The sequence below is a fragment of the Alexandromys fortis genome, unplaced genomic scaffold (genome assembly GCF_014885135.2).
Source record: "Alexandromys fortis isolate MF-2015 unplaced genomic scaffold, M_Fortis_MF-2015_v1.1 scaffold_140, whole genome shotgun sequence".
In the NCBI taxonomy this organism is placed as follows: Eukaryota; Metazoa; Chordata; class Mammalia; order Rodentia; family Cricetidae; genus Alexandromys; species Alexandromys fortis.
The window spans coordinates 2234508-2251175 of record NW_026068048.1 but is presented as its reverse complement, the minus strand read 5'-3'; the positions used below and the strand labels follow the sequence as shown (position 1 = coordinate 2251175).

Below are 16668 nucleotides of genomic sequence, written 5' to 3'. Positions count from 1 at the left end.
GAAAGAAGGCTGTTGGCTTGGGGCCCCACCAGGATTATATTCCAAGAAGACTCCTTTAATGAGCAGCAGACATTAGCTTCAAGGGAAACTTTATTGAGAGCAGTAAGCTCCAGCAAACCCCGACTCAGCCAAGCTTGGATAGCACCTGCAGTGCGTCTGCCCGCCCTAGCTGGGCCAGGTGTATGCCAAGCTGTCCCAGAGTAGCAGATGGCTCTCTTGCCACCACCGTCTCAATCAGGGCTCTCAAGGGTGAGCGATTGGGCCGCAGTGAGTAGGCAAAGGTAGACCAGGTGGCAGGCAGCCCGTATCTTGCAGCCAGGTGTCGTGTGGTACCATAAGCCATGCTCCCGCCGGGCCCAGGCTCAGGGTCCAGCAGCATAATCAGTTCCTCCAGAACTTCCAGCTCATCCAGGAGGCGAGACAGGGGCTGTGAGGTCAGGCCCTGAAGCTCTGGAAAACCACGCAGGTAGTGAAGGGGAGGAAGGACAAGCTTCAAGGTCACCTTCCCTCCTGGGCAGGGCTGTCCCCTACTAACCCCAGCTTGAGAGCTGCAGCTGTGGTGTCTTGCCGGTGTTCCTACTTCCCAACATCTCCAGGGTGCCTGGAGAACACCAGTGTGCGGAGGTGCTGGGGCCTCCAGAAGCCAAGCTGAGACAGGGATGAGAGCAGGCTTTTCTCTTGAACAAAGAGAGCAAGACCACTACCAAGAACAGAAGCACCAGGAAGAGGGTCAGCACTGAGAGTGGAGCAAAGCCGGGCTTGGAGACCTTGTTCTTGGTTGTCTGTCCCTGATCCAGGGAGATAGAGAGCCCTGCTTCTCCAGCTGTCAGAGGACAGACTTCCTTGGGAGGGATGGGCTTCTGAGGATAGGGGTTTGAGAGTGAAACAGGGCCCACCCGGCCAAGCTTCCCACCCACCCCTTAGGCCCTTAAATGGATCTACCTCTCCTGCCCCCACCTCTTCCACCCACTGAAGGCGTTGCACTTGGGGATTCTGCTGTGCTCCCCCACCCTCTTGAGTGAGGCTTCCCCACTGACCCAAGCTTTGCTCATGGAACCCACAGCAGCCCACAGCTACCTCAGGCAATCCCTGTCCCAGAGCCCAGGCATCAAGCACCTTTCTACACTGCTTCTGAGTTCTACTGTGGCTCTCCATACGTGCGGGGGTTGTGGTTCCGCTGCTACAGGGATTACACAGCTCTGTGCCATTGGGGTTACAATACCCAGGAGAACACTTCCTGAAAGGATGTGCTACTGTGTCGCCGAAGTCATTGAGTCCGCAGTTTTCTGTAAACTCGTAGTCTAGTAGGACATATGGGCTCTAGAGGCACGTCTGCCCACAGGTCTTCTCTCCAACGCTAGTTGGCCCTCTCCCTTCAAATCCACAGGAAAACCCACCCCTTTCCCCACCCACTCTACCAAGTCCTGCCCACATTGTAAAATCTACATAAGCCCTTTCTCCCTCTCTCCCCACTCACAGGTAAAATTCGCTGTGTCCCCCTCCTAACCTATCCTTTCTGCACAGGCTCAGTCTATCCTCCCAGTTTTACTTGCCAAAGACCCAGCGCTTTCAAACAAGCCCCACTGCCATGTCCAGCAAGAACCTAGCCACTTCCTAACGCCCCTTATCTCGGTACTATCTAGTGCTCACCAGGACAGGCAGGAGGCCCAAAGCGCTGCAGGCAGCTCCGGCAGCACCTGTTGTCAGGGTTCCAGTACTCAAGGCGGCCGCAGAACCAAGAGACTTCCCGCGAGGCAGCTCGAATCAGCAGCAGCACGGCCACTGTGGCTGTCCAGAATATACATCTGGGCCCCATCTCAGCAGAGCCTGTAACCTGTGGGTTGTGACCACAGGACTTTCTTCCATCCACACCGCTTCTGCAGCACTTTCCAGGAAGTCCAGGGCAGGAGGAAGTGGTGGGTGTAGGGGTGCAGAATTCTAGGTGGGGCCTCTTTGAGGGCTGGTTTGCCCCATACCCAACTCCAGGCCCACAGGCCTAAAAAGAACTTGATGTGGATGGTCAGATTATCCATCCTCACACATCTGCCTTCTCATTGTCTTCTCTGTCTGACTAGGTGAAGGCCTTGTGTGTGGGGGGGGGCTACTAAAAACATCCCAGTAGTCAGGTGTGTGGGGCACATACCCTTAATCCCAGCACTTGGAAGGTAAAGGCAGAAGGAGCTCTGAGTTTGAGACCTGCATGGTCTACAGGGAGAGTTTCAGGCCAGCCATAGTTACACGGTGAGACCTTGCCTCAAAAACCAATTAAAGCCTTTTAATCCCAGCACTCAGGAGGTAGAAGCAGGTGGATCTCTGAGTTTGAGGCCAGCCTGGTCTACAGAGCTAGTTCCAGGACAGCTAGGGCTGTTACACAGAGAAACTCTGTCTTGAAAAACAAAAACAAACCCAAAACCAATTGAAACAAACCACAAACCAAACCCCACAGTACTAGATGGCCAAAGCTTTCCAAGCTCTGAAAGGGTTTTCACTCAGGGTGGTGTGGTGGGCTTCAGTGTTCAGGCCTAACTTCGGACTCACGGTCCGAGCCACGCCTCTTCTCCTTTTCTCATCCCCCATCTGTTAGGAATCCTCCAACCTGCCACAATCGGGGACCTCTCCCTAAAAGGCACCTAGAAAGGGGAATCTAAGGTTTTGGGTACAAAAGCAGTCCCAACTTACCGGTGCAGACCCAGACCCAAAGCCTCCTTTCACAGCTGGTTCCAAGCTGCTCTGCTGAGCCCGTGGTTGGTGTACACATTCTCTTAGATGTGGGGGTGGAAAGAAACCACACACTCAAAGTCTAAAGCTTTATTAGAGGAGGGATGGGAGGAGCAAGTTCCTCTGCTGAGCAGATTACACCGTGAAGCTCTGAAGCCTGGGATGGAGCTGGAGTGAAGAGGGCTTTGAGAAGGGACCCTGCACAGGAACGTCTCTGCCCTTGGGTGAGGAACAGGAGCACCAGTCTCAGAAGCGACCATGCCGGTGGTCTGGGGAACGGCGCCGGTTCCTTTCTCGGGGACGGTGGCCTGTATGGGATCTTGGGGGTGACCTGGGAAGTGGGAAGAGGTGTGGACAGAGATGGGTAGGAAAGTTAGGAATGGTGTGAAGATTTCCCCAGGCTGCTCTCTCAGGCATAGGATGGTTGTTAACGTCACTTCAGGTACTCAGGGGTAGTATTCAGGCTGGTCTTAGGTTTGGACTACACACTGTCTGGGGCACTGAGACGAAGGTATTTGAATAATCCTTTACACTGTGTCACTGTGATTGGTTTGCTAAACAAGCTGACTGGCCAATAGCTGAACAGGACCAAGTTAGGCAGGAAAGCGAAACTGAGAATGAGGGGCTATGGGAGGGCAGAGTCAGGGGTTATCAGTCAGATGAGGCAGCACATAGATTAATAGAAGTGGGTTAAGTTGTAAGAGCTAGTTAGTAACAAACACAAGCTACTGGCTGAGCATTTGTAATTAATATAACCTCAGTGTTTATTTGAGAGCGGCTGCAGGACAGGAAAACTCCACCTACTGGTAATGCTCTCCAGGCAGGGTTCAAAACTATATATATATCACAAGAGCCTTGAAATGGTATACCCACAAAATCAGAATCATCTCAAGGTATAGGAGAACTTGGCAAGCTGAACCTGAGGTACCTATGCCTGGGTCCTCGCCCATAGAGCTGCCGGCGCAGGTTCCGGGATATGGGTCGTAGGTGCATGAAGTTGCAGAAGCCACCTCGGGTACATTCCCTAAGAACAGACAGAAGAGGCCATCACCACTGACAACCCCTACCAAATCCTGAAGCGCCTGGAACTCTGATGCCCAGCCCACTCCTCTACTTCTGCCATACCCCATCTCGTACTGCCGGCAGCACGACTCTCTGAAGTCAGTGACAGGGGACAGCTCCGCGTGCACAGCCTGCCCGTTGAACCAGCGGTTATTGAGTTCAGTCACAGCCCGCTCTGCATCCTCCTCCCGGCGGAACTGAGGGGAAAGTGGATGACCATGGGCTGTGGAAGTCAAGATCTTTGGGGGACAGTCCTCAGGCTGTGAGGTCTCAGTGGTGGCCATCAGCCACTCAGGGGGCAACAGGCACCTTAACATAGACATTGCCCACGAGGTGGTCCCCAAGGTTGTCACACACATTCATCTCTTCGATCTCTCCGTACTTCTCCTGCAGTTCTGTGAACACCTCCTGCAGAAGACGGAGACTCAGCTAAGGTCTGGCACCCAGGTCAGGGAACCCAGCTATCCCGGCAAGTCTCACCTCAAAGAAGTTATCATAGTGCTCTTGCACCTCCACGTCGCTCACGTGACCTGGAGGCGGGACAAAGGGGGAAATGAGGGCGTAGACTGCTGGGGGTTGTCTGCCCGGCTCCTGACCTGACTGGTTTTCTTACTCACAGTGCGATCCGTCTGCCGTTTGGGCTGTGTTCTGTGGATTTCGGTACAAGTTGAGCAGCACTATGGTCTGAACAAAAAATAAAGAGGCCTGGGCTCAGAAATCAGGGCTGCATGCAGAGTGGGTGTGAGGCTGGGGACCGAGATGGGAACCACTGGAGTTTGTCAGAGATGCTTGCGCCTAAGAAACGACCTGGACAGCAAAGGGGCGTGGCCTGCGCACATGGGAGGTGTGGCCCAGTCCCCGAGAGAATGGTCTACTCAGAGGGCCAGGTCAGAAAGCAACAGAGATTGGCCTTAGGAATCCGGAAGAGGCGGGGCCTCGGGATGATGGGCAGCAGATGAAGCGCGGAGTGGCACGAATCTGGGTCTCACCTGGCTGAATGTCGGTTTGTTGTGAAGTCGGGAGCACCGGTCCCCGTGCCGGCAGGCCCCAATCTTAAAGTAAAAAGAGCAGTTAACCCTGGAAGAGGTGCAAAGACAGAGGTAAACCGAGGGCCGGGAAGGCCGGGCATCCCACGAACACTGCCCTGTCCACCCATCCCATAAGGACCCAAGTGCCCCGGCTCCCTGAGAGGCCACTCCCTTCACCATTCTCACTTGTCCTTCTCAGTCCCGAATATCGAAGCTAAATATTCAGCCATTTTTACCCGAACACTCCAACGCGCCTGCTCCTTGCGTCACTTCCGTTGCTCAGGAGCGTTGGGAAGTGTAGTTTGTACCTGCCTGTGCCGCGACCGCGCACGCGTGTTGTAGGCCCGCTTGTCCTCCCAGACAGTCGTGCGCAAATTTCCTAGCAGCGCATGCGTACAACGTAGCCTCCAGGGAAAATTTAAAAAAAAAAAAAAAGACTACAAACTCCACAGAAACCTGCGACGTCTCCTGCAAACGGCCGTAGTTAAAAACAACGAAGGAATCCCAGCAGAAGGGATAAACTCCACTGGTGAGTTGGGGGTTGTCTCGCGCACCCTAACTAGATAAAGAACTTCTCCGCACCAGCCTGTTCGAGGGCGCAGAGGTACCCTCCTCGTAGCAATCCCCCCCCCTTTATCTAATTTGTCGTAATAGGGGCGTGGTAGTTCGTGATCTCGCGCCTGTCGTTTGGGTCTCGGTCTGCAGACCCTTAGGACCACCGGGCTCCAGCGCAGCTATGAACTTGGAGCGGGTGTCCAATGAGGAGAAGTTGAATCTGTGCCGGAAGTACTATCTTGGTAAGGCCAACCACCCCCCCTAGGTTTCGGGTAATACAGGGGACTGGACTAGAGCGCCCCGAGGCTAGAGGACATAGGGACCTGGGTTGTGGATCTAAGGGGTAACGCAACTGGGAATGGAGACTCTGGTCCGCGAGAAGAGAGATCTCAGGAAGGAGCAAGCTGGAAGCCTCAGTTTCTGAGTCCCAAGAGAGAAAGAATATGAAGATCTCCGGTTGGACTTGGGAGAGGCCCTTCTAAATGGGCCTTTTAAGGTGGGGATTAGGGAAGGTCCTCATTGCTGGTTGGCCAAGTGTGGCTATTTTTTTCCTAGGTGGTTTTGCATTCCTGCCTTTTCTTTGGTTGGTCAACATTTTCTGGTTCTTCAGAGAGGCCTTCCTCGCCCCAGCCTACACAGAGCAGAGCCAAATCAAAGGCTGTGAGTTCTAGGGCACCAGCAAAAAACCAACAGGGTAGCGGGTGGTTGGAAGGACGGTGGAGGCTCCAGACCTCTGGGAGATCTGTGGCAGAGATAAAAAGGCGGGCCTGGGGGAGGACAACTCTTCCTACCCTTGTTCTTCGTTATAGATGTTTGGCGCTCAGCTGTGGGCTTCCTCTTCTGGGTAATTGTTCTCACCACCTGGATCACCATCTTCCAGATCTACCGGCCCCGCTGGGGTGCTCTTGGGGACTACCTTTCCTTCACCATTCCCCTGGGAACCCCCTTACAACCTCACAAGCTGGCAAGCTGGCGGTCTGTTCTTTCTCCCAGGATGGGCTTCTCTGCGCTAAGCTTTTTCTCAAACCCTGAAGACTGTCCCCCATTTCCCATCTGCCCCAATAAATGACCCTAACTTTAAATATTGACTTCTTGGTATCTTTTGGAAGTAGAAGCATAAAATGGTTGCCAACATTCAAAAACACTTACTGAATGTGTTATGTGTTAGGCTTCACACATTGTGCGAATTTTGATTTTATTGACTACCACTCAGACCCTTTTGAAATAGGAACTCTCCTGCTGAGGAGCCCTGTCTCACAGACGAGGAAGAAAAGAGTGACACCCCACTTCTAGGGGCTGCTATCCTGTACTGGTAGTTGTGCATTAAAAAATAACAACTTTCGGGGCTGGAGAGATGGCTCAGTGGTTAAGAGCAGTCACTGCTCTTCCAGAGGTCCTGAGTTCAATTCCCAGCAACCACATGGTGGATCACAACCATCTGTAATGAGATCTCGTGCCCTCTTCTGGCATGCGGGCATACATGGAGGCAGAACATTGTATACATAATAAATAAATAAATCTTAAAAAAATAACAACAAAAAAATAACTTTCTTAGCCAGATGGGGGTGGTGCACATCTTTAATCTCAGCTCCGGGGAGGTGGAGGCAAACGATCTCTGTGAGTTTGCAGCTGCCTGGTCTACAAAGTAGGGACACACAAACAAAACACCCCGACTTTCTTAACTGGGGATGTAGTTTACTGGCAACACACTTGTTCCGCATGAGAAAGATGCTAGGTTCAATTCCCAGCAGGCAAACCAAACAAGATACTTTCTTTTTTTTCTTTTTTTTTTAAATAAATTAAGTGGTTCCATTTTATTTTATTTTATTTTTAAATATTTATTTATTTATTAGGTATACAATATTCTGTCTGTGTGTATGCCTGCAGGCCAGAAGAGGGCACCAGACCCCATTACAGATGGTTGTGAGCCACCATGTGGTTGCTGGGAATTGAACTCAGGACCTTTGGAAGAGCAGGCAATGCTCTTAACCTCTGAGCCATCTCTCCAGCCCCCAAGATACTTTCTTGTTCTGTGTTTTAGTATTGTCGGCCAAGGAAGAACTCATGTAAGCCTAGACTCGGGAGGTGTCTAGAGCAAGAGAACTATCTTAAGAGCACTCTTAGAAAAACTTCATTGACTTCCCTATTTTTATTCTTTATTTTTAGGTGCGACACACACACACACACACACACACACACACACACACACACGCATGCTTTAATGCAGTGCCCATGGAAGCCAGAAGAGGGCGTCTTGTCCTCTGGAACTGCAGTTGCAGATGCTTATGAGTCTCCATGTGGGTACTGGGAACCAACTTGGGTCCCCTTGACCAGTGAACCATGTCTCTGGCCCCTTGATCTTCCTATTGAAAATTTCATGATTTCGGTGGCTCACATCTGTAATCCCAGCACTTGAAAGCAGAGGCATGGGGATTTCTGTGAGTTCCAGGCCAGCCAGAGCTATATACTGATATCCTGACCCAAAACAATAAAATACAATTTCAAGGCTGGAGAGATGGCTCACTGGTTAAGAGCACTGGCTGCGCTTCCGGAGGACCTAGGTTCAAATCCCAGCACCCACATGATGGCTCACAATTCTGTCAGTCCAGTTCCAAGGGATCTGACACCTTCAAACCAACTAAATAAGATAACATAAATTAAAAAAAAAAAGTTTCAGCAAAGGGTCTGGTTAGATGACTCAGTGTGTAAGGGCACTTGCTGCCAATCCTGGCCTGAGTTTGACCACCAAATCTCGTGATCCTCTGACCTCTACAGGTGTACCATGGTACATGTGTGCCCCTTCACACCCCAACCCCCAATAAATAAGTAAACAGACAAAAAGCAGGGTATGTTAAAGTTCAAAGCCAGCTTGGGTTGCATATATAGTTTCAGGCTAGACTGAGCCAGAGTGAGGCAATAAATAAACATAAATAAATGAACAAATAAATAACGATATAAAATCTTAGTCCTACCTTGACGTTCCCTAGGACTATTTTAGAGCATATTTTTGTCCCTATTACATTTCATTTAGAATTTTGGCTTATTGACTACTATTCTCTACAAGATAAGCCACCTTAGGGCAAGGCAGCATTGCCTGCTTTGTTCCTGCAGTGTCCTCACTATCCGCATGAATACCCAGCGCTCTAAATACTTAACTCACAGAGATTTTGCTCAGCAGGCAATTGATACCTAGCCAGCTTTCCCTAAGAAGCCAGTCCAACTCCAGATCGCTCTTCCTTTTTAGGGATCTCGGTGACAAAGAGCTACAGCAGTTAGTTCAAAGCTATAAATGAGTATACTGACAATACCACTACGAATCTCGAGAAGCCTTGCGCTTTTGTTTCCCACAGTGCTCCGCGCGGCGAGCCCTGGAAGTTTGAATCACACGATCTCCCCCCCCCCCCCCCCCCAGTAGTTTCCTGGGTTGTCGTTGGTTTGTTTCCGGAAACAGGGCCTCGGGAAGGTGGAACTTACAGGCTGGGGAGCCAATGGTACAGGCTATCAATTGGCCTGCGAATGAAATTGACGTTTTCATTAACTAATGGGAAATAGCGGCTGCCGAAGGGGCCCGCCTACAGAAGGGAAGGAAGGGAGGTGGCGGTCAAGGCATTGGCCACTGGACGGTGCTCAGGCCCGAGGACCAGTGGTACCCAGGCTTACCTTTGACCTTTTCCTGCCCGCCTCCTGCCTTGGCTTGTGAATCCTGTCTCCTCTAAGTGTTTCTGATCCAGCGAATTAGACTTGGACCCAAACCATGTTCCCGGTGAAGGTAAAAGTGGAGAAATCAGGTGAGGACTGATGATCCAGGATACCCGAGAGACGTGGGTTATCGCGAAAAAGGGAACTATGTGGCATCTCTCTGCAGCCCATCTGACAATCGCATGAGCATGCCACCTTCAAACCATCCCGGGTATGTTCAGAGTAGCTTTGAGATTGAAAGGTTCTGGCCCTGTGGCTGTCGTAAAACTGCGGGGTGCGGAGTCCCTAACTCTTAAGAAGAGTCCTTTTCTTGTTCTACTTCAGTTTTCCCATTTCTGGAAGTGGGCACGAGTCAGCAATTGTGCTATGACCCTGAAGTACAGGGAATCAATTCTCAGTTTCTGTATTCCAGTAACCTTAGGGCGTAGGAAGTGTGGGGTGGATGAGAAAACATAGGCTCAGGCAGAGCCAGACGGGAAACCTACAATGGCGTGGTAAAGGGCAGTGAGGCGGGAGCACAGAATCCAGAAGGAAAAGGTGGTCAGTAGTAAATAGTGATGTGAGGTGTTAAATGGGAGAAGTGTTACCTAAAACGAGATAAGGCTGTAGGTGCGCCTATGGTAGATCGTTTGCTTAGCACGCCCTGGACTCCTGGTTTCATTCCCAGCCCTGAAAAATAAGTAAAACCAGGCCCTAGTGATATTTCCTATAGTCACAGCTAACCAAACAAATCAGTCCTCAAGGTGGGAGGAAATGGCAGTTGGAGTGGCGATGTGGGGGAGTAGCCAGCGGAACCAAGGGAGCAGCGAGGAGGCCAGGATGGCTGCGGCAATGAAGAAGTGGAGGCAAAGAGGTAGTGGGGAGGAGGACAGATTGATGGGTCCAGGACTTTTCCTCTGAGGGAAATGGGTAGTCTAGGAAGGTTTGTGAACCAAGGAGTGAGTTGGTAAATGTGTACCACAAGATACCAAATAAAACAAAAAACCAAAACAGAACAAAAACAATAAGAAAACTTGAGTGGAATAGTGGAGGGGTTGTTTGTGTTGGCACACACCTTTAATCCCAGTGCGTGGAAGGCAGAAGCTGGCAGGTTTCTGAATTCAAGGTCAGTTTGTTCTGTTTAGTAAATTCCAGGCCACCCCACGGCTGCCTAGTGAGAGACACTAAAGTGGAAGGAGCCTTGCCACAAATATGCAACAGGACGAGGGTAGGCTCGGAAACACCGGGCTGAGTCCAGACCGCATTTTCTGGGGTCAGGATTGTGGAATCCTGAAGGGGGGGAGACCAAAGCCAGGTTGATTGTTTTTATTACTTTTTTCTCTGTTTTGCTTATGTTGTTTGAGCCAGGGTCTTACGTTGCTGAGGCTGGCCTTGAACTCTTAATCCTCCTGTCTCAGCCTCCAGAGCTGGTGCTGGTACAGCAGCTACTATGCCTAGCTAGGCCTGACTTCCTTCATGGGGGGGGGGTGTCTCTTGTCCACATCGTGGAAAGTGGATCAGAAGGAGAGAATGAGGCTAGGAGCTGAGTGGGAGGAGAGGGCAAAGTGGGGAGGGAATACGTGGTTAGACACACAGGAAGCCAAGTGGGCTGAGACCAAGAAGGGAAAGGGGTATCTATGGTGAGTCCAGGAGCCTTTGGATTGGTGGGGATTCAGGAAGAGGGGTTAGTTTAGAGAGCCAGACCTAGTTCAGGACCCCATAGAAAGCCCCTAAGGGCTGTCCATGGAAGGTGTGCAGATCATAGACCTTAAGCTGGTGTTGTGTGGGAGAGAAGCCAACAGACTGGAGCAATGGCAGCAGCCTCGGCTTGACCTCTGCCTAAGGCTCAGCCCCCCCATTCTGTCTTTGTCTTATTTCTCCACTGAGGGGCACCAAAGCTGCCACTTTCAGGGCACCTGGACCAGACCTTAGGGTTGCCTCCCACAGAGGATGTGGGGGTGCACATATGTGAACTGATTCCTACTTCGTACCTTCTGCCCTCAGAGATGGAGATGGCCAAAGCCCGGAACCAGCTGGATGCCGTTCTTCAGTGTCTCCTGGAGAAGAGTCACATGGACAGGTTGGGGTCTGCTCCACCCTGGGGGACCACAAGGGTGGGGATTGTGTCTGGACTCTCTGTGGTTGGGATCTGGATGAGATCTAGAGGCCGACACGGGGAGAAAGGTGTTCCCTGGGGAGACCCATTATTATCACACTCGGGGCCCTCAGTACCCTAAGCCAATGGTGCTTTTTGCTCCTAGGGAACGTCTGGATGAAGATGCTGGAAAGACACCCTTGGATACACACAACAAGTAAGAGGTTTTGATGGGGTTTAGACTTGAGAGTTTGGGTTAGGTAACTTTTCCCTCCTCCGAGTCATAACCGTCTTATATGGACAGAGATACCTGCGGTGTAAGTGGCTCACACCTTGGGGATGTTTGTGGGATACAAGGCCCGAGGGGTAGCAGTAAACCCCAGGATGTCCATTTTTGTTTGTTTTCAGTGCTAGGGATTGAACCCCAGGGTTTTTGCCCATGCTATGCAAATGCTCTACTACCGAACTACATCACCCCTGCCTTGGGGTGGGGGTGTTGAGCAGGTGTTTATTAAAGGCTCGGCCTGCTGATACCCTGTCTCTCCCTGCAGGGATTGCTCCATCGCTGCTACTGGCAAAAGGTAAGGTGGCTGGGGCCCCAGCCCACTCTCGGGTTCCCAGTCCCCAGCTCCAGGCTGACGCTCACCTTCACCACACAGGCCATCCGCCCGCTTCCCCCACCAGCGGAGGAAGAAGAGGAGGGAGATGGACGATGGGCTGACTGAGGGGGGTCCTCAGAGATCCAGTGAGTAGGCAGGGGCCCGAGAGGGTGGGCATGGAGCCAGGAACTAAATAAGGGTGCTCATTTGTGTCCCACCTCACCACCCCAGACACATATGTGATCAAGCTGTTTGACCGGAGTGTGGATTTGGCCCAGTTCAGTGAGAACACACCATTGTACCCCATCTGCCGTGCCTGGATGCGCAACAGTCCCTCAGTGCGAGAGCGGGAGCGGTCACCCAGCTCACCACTGCCCCCTCTGCCTGAGGATGAGGAGGTGGGATGACCCAGAGGCCAGAGAGAGCAGTGGGTGGATAGACTCAAGATCCCCCCCCCCATTGGTGGTAGATTGCTGTAATCTCTGGGCCCGTTGTAGAGTAGGACACACAGCTATGTGCCGTTAGGTGAAGACAGATCCTTAGGCCAGATAGATACAGCTCCCTAGGGAACAGGGATTCCAAGAAATAGCGGGCTAAACAGGGATCTTTAGTGCAAACAGATGTGGCTACCAGGTGGGGCCTTGGTGAGCAAATGTGGACCCTCTGAGTGGGGTGGAGGATGATGGGGGTTTGGAAGTCATCTGGCCTAAGAGGGAAGACAGAGATCCCTGGGACGGACATAGGACTTGACTCTGTCAAGATAAGGGTAGACTTGTTGCCCCCTGGACAATTCCTTAAGGCAGGCTCTTGACCTTGGGCTGACAGGTATAGATGGAATTCCCTGGGCTTGGCAAGGGTAGACAAGGGTTTTCAGACTGACAAAAAGATCCAGTCCCTAGAACAGGAAGACCATTCTCTAGCTGGTAAAGGTATGTGTCCCTCTGCTGTGACTCCTCCAGGTGCAGGTTTCTGACTCATGTCTGCGTCACTGGGAAAGGTAGGAGGGATGCATGTACACTCAACATTCTGCTCTGACTCTTGGGCCTCACAGTGGGGCTTGGTCTCCCTAGGGTTCAGAGGTCATCAACAGCAAAAGCCGTGATGTGTACAAGCTGCCTCCACCCACAGCCCCTGGATCACTTGGCGATACCTGCAGATCCCGAATTCCATCCCCCCTGCAGCCTGAGACCCAGGGTACCCCAGATGATGAAGTAGGTGTATAAGGCTGGCCTGGCATTCAGGACATGTGTTGGGAGGTTGGGGCGTGGCCACCTAGCTGGGCCTCTCTGTCCATGCAGCCCTCCGAGCCTGAACCGTCTCTTTCCACGCTCATCTATCGCAACATGCAGCGCTGGAAACGTATACGCCAGAGGTGAGCGTGCCCTGCCCCACTTGCTCCCTGCCTGCATGCCCTCTGCAGCAGTTGCTAAATCCTCCTTTACCTTGCTAGGTGGAAGGAGGCATCTCATCGGAATCAGCTTCGTTACTCAGAAAGCATGAAGATCCTGCGGGAGATGTATGATCGGCAGTGATGTTCCCAGCCCCCCACCCCCACCCCAATAAACCTGCCCCCAACCAAAACTGGCCCAGACATAAGGCAGTCGATGAATCTTTTAGCGCCTTTATTGGGGATTGATAGGAAGGGCATGAGGTGACAGGGAACGGAGTTGTGACTGATCTTACAGGACAAGTGATGGGAGGCGGCTGCTTAGGCTGTCTGGCTGCAGGGGGGGAGTCGGGACAAAGGAACCCAAGGGTTCTGGTTTATTGGCCTAGCTCATCTGGGGAAGTTGGGGTGCCTGTACAGTCTGAGTTTGGGGCTCCTGGTTGGTTGGGAATAGATTTCCAAGGATTGGGAAATCAGAACAGGATTTGGGAACTTAGGCTCCTGGAGTTTCAAGTCAGAAAATGGCCTGGGGCAGACTGTTAGGTGGCAGGGACAGGATCTAGAGTCTGGTGGACCAGACTTGAATGTTCTGATGTGGAAAGCCCATGCAGTCTGGGTCAGACTGGCCTTCCCATGGGTCAGTGTGGGGAATTAGGTGACAGGCCTGGGGTGGGGGGGAGCACTATCTGCATCGTACTCTGGTCTCACAGTGTGGGTATTCTACAACTTAGAAGTGCAGTAGGGGGCCTAGTGCTAGTAGAAGCCCAGAGTGGGCTCAGTCAGGTGGGAGTGTAGGCCAAGGAGGGTGACAGTGTTTGTGTTGTCTCTAGCGGGGTATTATGGATGGGGCTGAAAGCTGACAGGGCAGGGCAGGCTTGGGGGGGGGCGTGTCTCAGTCACTAAGGCCCAGGTAGGGCTTTAGGTGGAAAGGTCCTAGGGGAAGACACTCATATTTGGTGGGGAGGAACTGTCTTGACAGCGATTGGGATATCTGGCTGGGCAGCGGAGTCAGATTGGCTTTTAAAAGGGAGCCTAAAGAGGCTTCTTAGATTCGGTCCTATAATGCCCGGACCCCTACTTGGCAGCAGGTGGTGATGGAAGTGGGGCCTGGGCCGATGCTGGTGTGGCCTGGATGGACAGGACACCCTCAGGAGACAGTGCCGAGGTCACAGCAGCAGGGTCCACGCCAGGAGGCAGGCGGTAGCGACGGTGGAACTCTCGAGCAATGAATCCATGTTCATCCTGGGGGAGAAAATGGACTTGAGCGTCCCACCTTCCTGCCCAACCCTGCTGTCCCATCTGGCCTGCAGGCCTACCGGGCGCTCCTCATGCCGTGCGTGAACCTCCACGTGGTCGCCAACCACCTTGACAGAGATTTCCTCTGGGGAGAAGTGCTTCACATCCAGCAGCACAGAAAAATACCCAGGGTCCTTGGCCACCTGCACACATGGGACATAGGTGTGGGATTTATTTATTATGTATAGTCTTCTGGGGCACCAGATCTCACTACAGATGGGGGTGTTGCTGAGAATTGAACTCAGGACCTCCGGAACAGCAGTCAGTTGTCCTAACCTCTGAGCCATCTTTCCAGCCCCCAGGTGTTGGATTTTCATTGGATTAGGGCTCGGCTTCTGGGGCTCAGCACCCCTACGCTATAGGTTACAGTGCTGCTGCCCAAAGACAGTCCCCTTCTCGGAGTCACCAGAACCTCAACCTTACACATAAATAACTAGCCTCCTCCCTCCTCTTGTAGGCACTGGGTCCACCTCTCCTGAACTTCCGCATTCATAGGGTGACAGGTTGGGTACATGCCCTGTACCCCCACCCCATGTCATTGACTCCACAGCCACCATGTCTTTGGTTATGAGATCTCTTATTCCCCACCACGCTAGCAAATGATGCCACTTCCCCATCTCCAGAGTTCTCAGGTCATGAAACCTGTGCCTTCTAATTTATGGTACTCTTCCTCTGCTTTAAAGTGACCAAGGCTGCTTTCATCAAATCACCCAAGTGGGAGACGGATACACGAGACCACTCCAACCCTTCGGGACTCACTGTCCCTTCCCCGGATTCCTGGGGTCACCTTCCTCCTTCAGTCCTTCCACCCCCCCCCCCCCCCCCCCCCCCCCCCCCCCCCCCCCCCCCCCCCCCCCCCCCCCCCCCCCCGAGCTATGAGACTCCACTCCTCGCCCCTCAGGGGAACAACACACCACATTCGGAGGACTCTCAGTGGGCCGCTGAAAGGTGGCATTCTTCCCTAAACTTAAAATCCAGACATTCCCATACCCCCACCCCAGGGAGAACCAGACCGCTAGTCCTGTTAGTAGTTGAGTTGTCCCTTCCCCCAGGTCTGGCACCTGAGCTGTGGGCAGTGCCACACTGGGGGCGCGCAGATAGTAGGGGGCGATCGCAGCAGGGCACAGCGAAGCCAGCTCGGACTCAAGCAGCCCCTCCCCGAAACGCTGGTCAAAGAGGCGTCCCGGAGCGGAAAAACCAGGTAAAGGAGCTGAAGCGCGGCGCAGCCAAGAAGGCTGAACAGGCACGGGGATCTCCATTCTGTTCCTCCGCTGCCACTCTGGGCTCCGCAGTGCCCAAGCGCACGCACTCTCCGATTTATACCGTGCCTAGTGCGGCCCCCGCGGCCGGCCTCTCAGGGACACTGGGATTGAGGCCAGACTCAGCCATTAGTATGCCTTATTTAGAAACTTCAATAATGACTTGGCTAGTTATTAAACGCCTGCTGGATGCCTGGAAAAGGACACCAGGTTACTGTTATTAAGCCTTTTCCATTTCTAGAAGGGGAAGCTAATGCTTAAGGAGGCAGACCCTTCTAGGTGTGGCGAACCACTGTGGCAGCAGTTGGGAACCTGGGCCCCTAAGAAGAGTCCATCAGAGTTCTCCGTCCTCTTAATCCATCTCCGCCCGGCTGGCATCTGAGGATGACGCACCAGTCTTAGGAAGATTCTTGGAGAATGCGGCAGCCACGCCAGGCTGTCAGAGGACACAGAACAGACCCTACCCCAGAGTAGGTCGGGCCTAATTCTGGGCCTCTGACTCAGCCTCGGGTGCTCAGCGGCCAGGGGGGGGGCGTGAGCATGAACACTCCAGGTCGGCCCCCAGGGGCTGCGCGCCGGGGCCAGAAATAGCTCGTTTTGATCCTACAGCTTGGGCCAGGAGCCCGGACCTGGCAAGGAGTGAGACCAGCTGCTCAGTAGCAAGAGGAAAGTGGTTAAGGTGACCATCAAGACGGGTTTGCCGGCCCAACTGATAGAGGGATGGCCAAGTGAAGACAGATGTCCCCGGTTACCCCCGCAACAGTAGTTAAGCTGGAGCTGGGACTTAGCTCCTTCAACAACTCTTGCGGTTAGGGAAAAAAGGACAGCGTAATAGCCAACACACTTAGCGCTCTTCCAAGCGGCTGCCCAGCCTCTGATCCTTTCTATTGGTCAAAAGTCTTGCCAATGACTGTTGCACACTACCCGCCTCCAATCAAACAAGCGCCCTCAGCAGTGCTGCAGCCAGTCACGAGAGAACATCCCTCGGCCG

The 16668-nt window shown here is 52.8% G+C and overlaps 5 protein-coding genes across 9 annotated transcripts; 2 read left to right on the top strand and 3 right to left on the bottom strand.

The window, feature by feature from the left end:
- Positions 1-124: 124 nt before the first annotated feature.
- On the bottom strand, positions 125-2767 carry Igflr1 (IGF like family receptor 1). Its single transcript, XM_050119278.1, has 5 exons — positions 2680-2767; positions 1651-1834; positions 1117-1301; positions 536-860; positions 125-450 (listed from the first exon to the last, which is right to left on the bottom strand). The coding sequence occupies exons 2-5, from the start codon at positions 1814-1816 to the stop codon at positions 125-127; spliced, it is 1002 nt and encodes a 333-aa protein (XP_049975235.1). The 5' UTR covers positions 1817-1834; positions 2680-2767.
- Positions 2768-2793: 26 nt separating this feature from the next.
- On the bottom strand, positions 2794-5109 carry U2af1l4 (U2 small nuclear RNA auxiliary factor 1 like 4). Of its 2 annotated transcripts, none has more exons than XM_050119279.1 (8): positions 4995-5109; positions 4770-4857; positions 4398-4464; positions 4261-4310; positions 4090-4188; positions 3844-3977; positions 3647-3742; positions 2794-3049 (listed from the first exon to the last, which is right to left on the bottom strand). In XM_050119279.1, exons 1-8 carry the CDS (start codon positions 5036-5038, stop codon positions 2965-2967), a joined length of 663 nt encoding a protein of 220 aa, XP_049975236.1. In that variant the 5' UTR covers positions 5039-5109; the 3' UTR covers positions 2794-2964. The 2 variants fall into 2 exon arrangements, with proteins under 2 accessions (XP_049975236.1, XP_049975237.1); XM_050119280.1 differs by having other exon boundaries at positions 4770-4832; positions 4986-5026.
- Positions 5110-5161: 52 nt separating this feature from the next.
- Psenen (presenilin enhancer, gamma-secretase subunit) lies at positions 5162-6445 on the top strand. 2 transcript variants are annotated; one of them, XM_050119281.1, is made up of 4 exons: positions 5162-5337; positions 5463-5605; positions 5919-6023; positions 6173-6445. In XM_050119281.1, exons 2-4 carry the CDS (start codon positions 5545-5547, stop codon positions 6430-6432), a joined length of 426 nt encoding a protein of 141 aa, XP_049975238.1. In that variant the 5' UTR covers positions 5162-5337; positions 5463-5544; the 3' UTR covers positions 6433-6445. The 2 variants fall into 2 exon arrangements, with proteins under 2 accessions (XP_049975238.1, XP_049975239.1); XM_050119282.1 differs by lacking the exons at positions 5162-5337; positions 5463-5605 and adding an exon at positions 5627-5819.
- A 2510-nt stretch (positions 6446-8955) lies between these two features.
- On the top strand, positions 8956-13331 carry Lin37 (lin-37 DREAM MuvB core complex component). 2 transcript variants are annotated; one of them, XM_050119250.1, is made up of 9 exons: positions 8956-9151; positions 11046-11121; positions 11303-11353; positions 11688-11717; positions 11796-11881; positions 11967-12133; positions 12806-12946; positions 13034-13107; positions 13186-13331. In XM_050119250.1, exons 1-9 carry the CDS (start codon positions 9118-9120, stop codon positions 13265-13267), a joined length of 741 nt encoding a protein of 246 aa, XP_049975207.1. In that variant the 5' UTR covers positions 8956-9117; the 3' UTR covers positions 13268-13331. The 2 variants fall into 2 exon arrangements, with proteins under 2 accessions (XP_049975207.1, XP_049975208.1); XM_050119251.1 differs by having other exon boundaries at positions 9129-9273; positions 13186-13321.
- Positions 13332-13340: 9 nt separating this feature from the next.
- On the bottom strand, positions 13341-16494 carry Hspb6 (heat shock protein family B (small) member 6). Of its 2 annotated transcripts, none has more exons than XM_050119249.1 (3): positions 15990-16494; positions 14439-14561; positions 13341-14364 (listed from the first exon to the last, which is right to left on the bottom strand). In XM_050119249.1, the coding sequence occupies exons 1-3, from the start codon at positions 16053-16055 to the stop codon at positions 14197-14199; spliced, it is 357 nt and encodes a 118-aa protein (XP_049975206.1). In that variant the 5' UTR covers positions 16056-16494; the 3' UTR covers positions 13341-14196. The 2 variants fall into 2 exon arrangements, with proteins under 2 accessions (XP_049975206.1, XP_049975205.1); XM_050119248.1 differs by lacking the exon at positions 15990-16494 and adding an exon at positions 15480-15983.
- Positions 16495-16668: the final 174 nt, after the last annotated feature.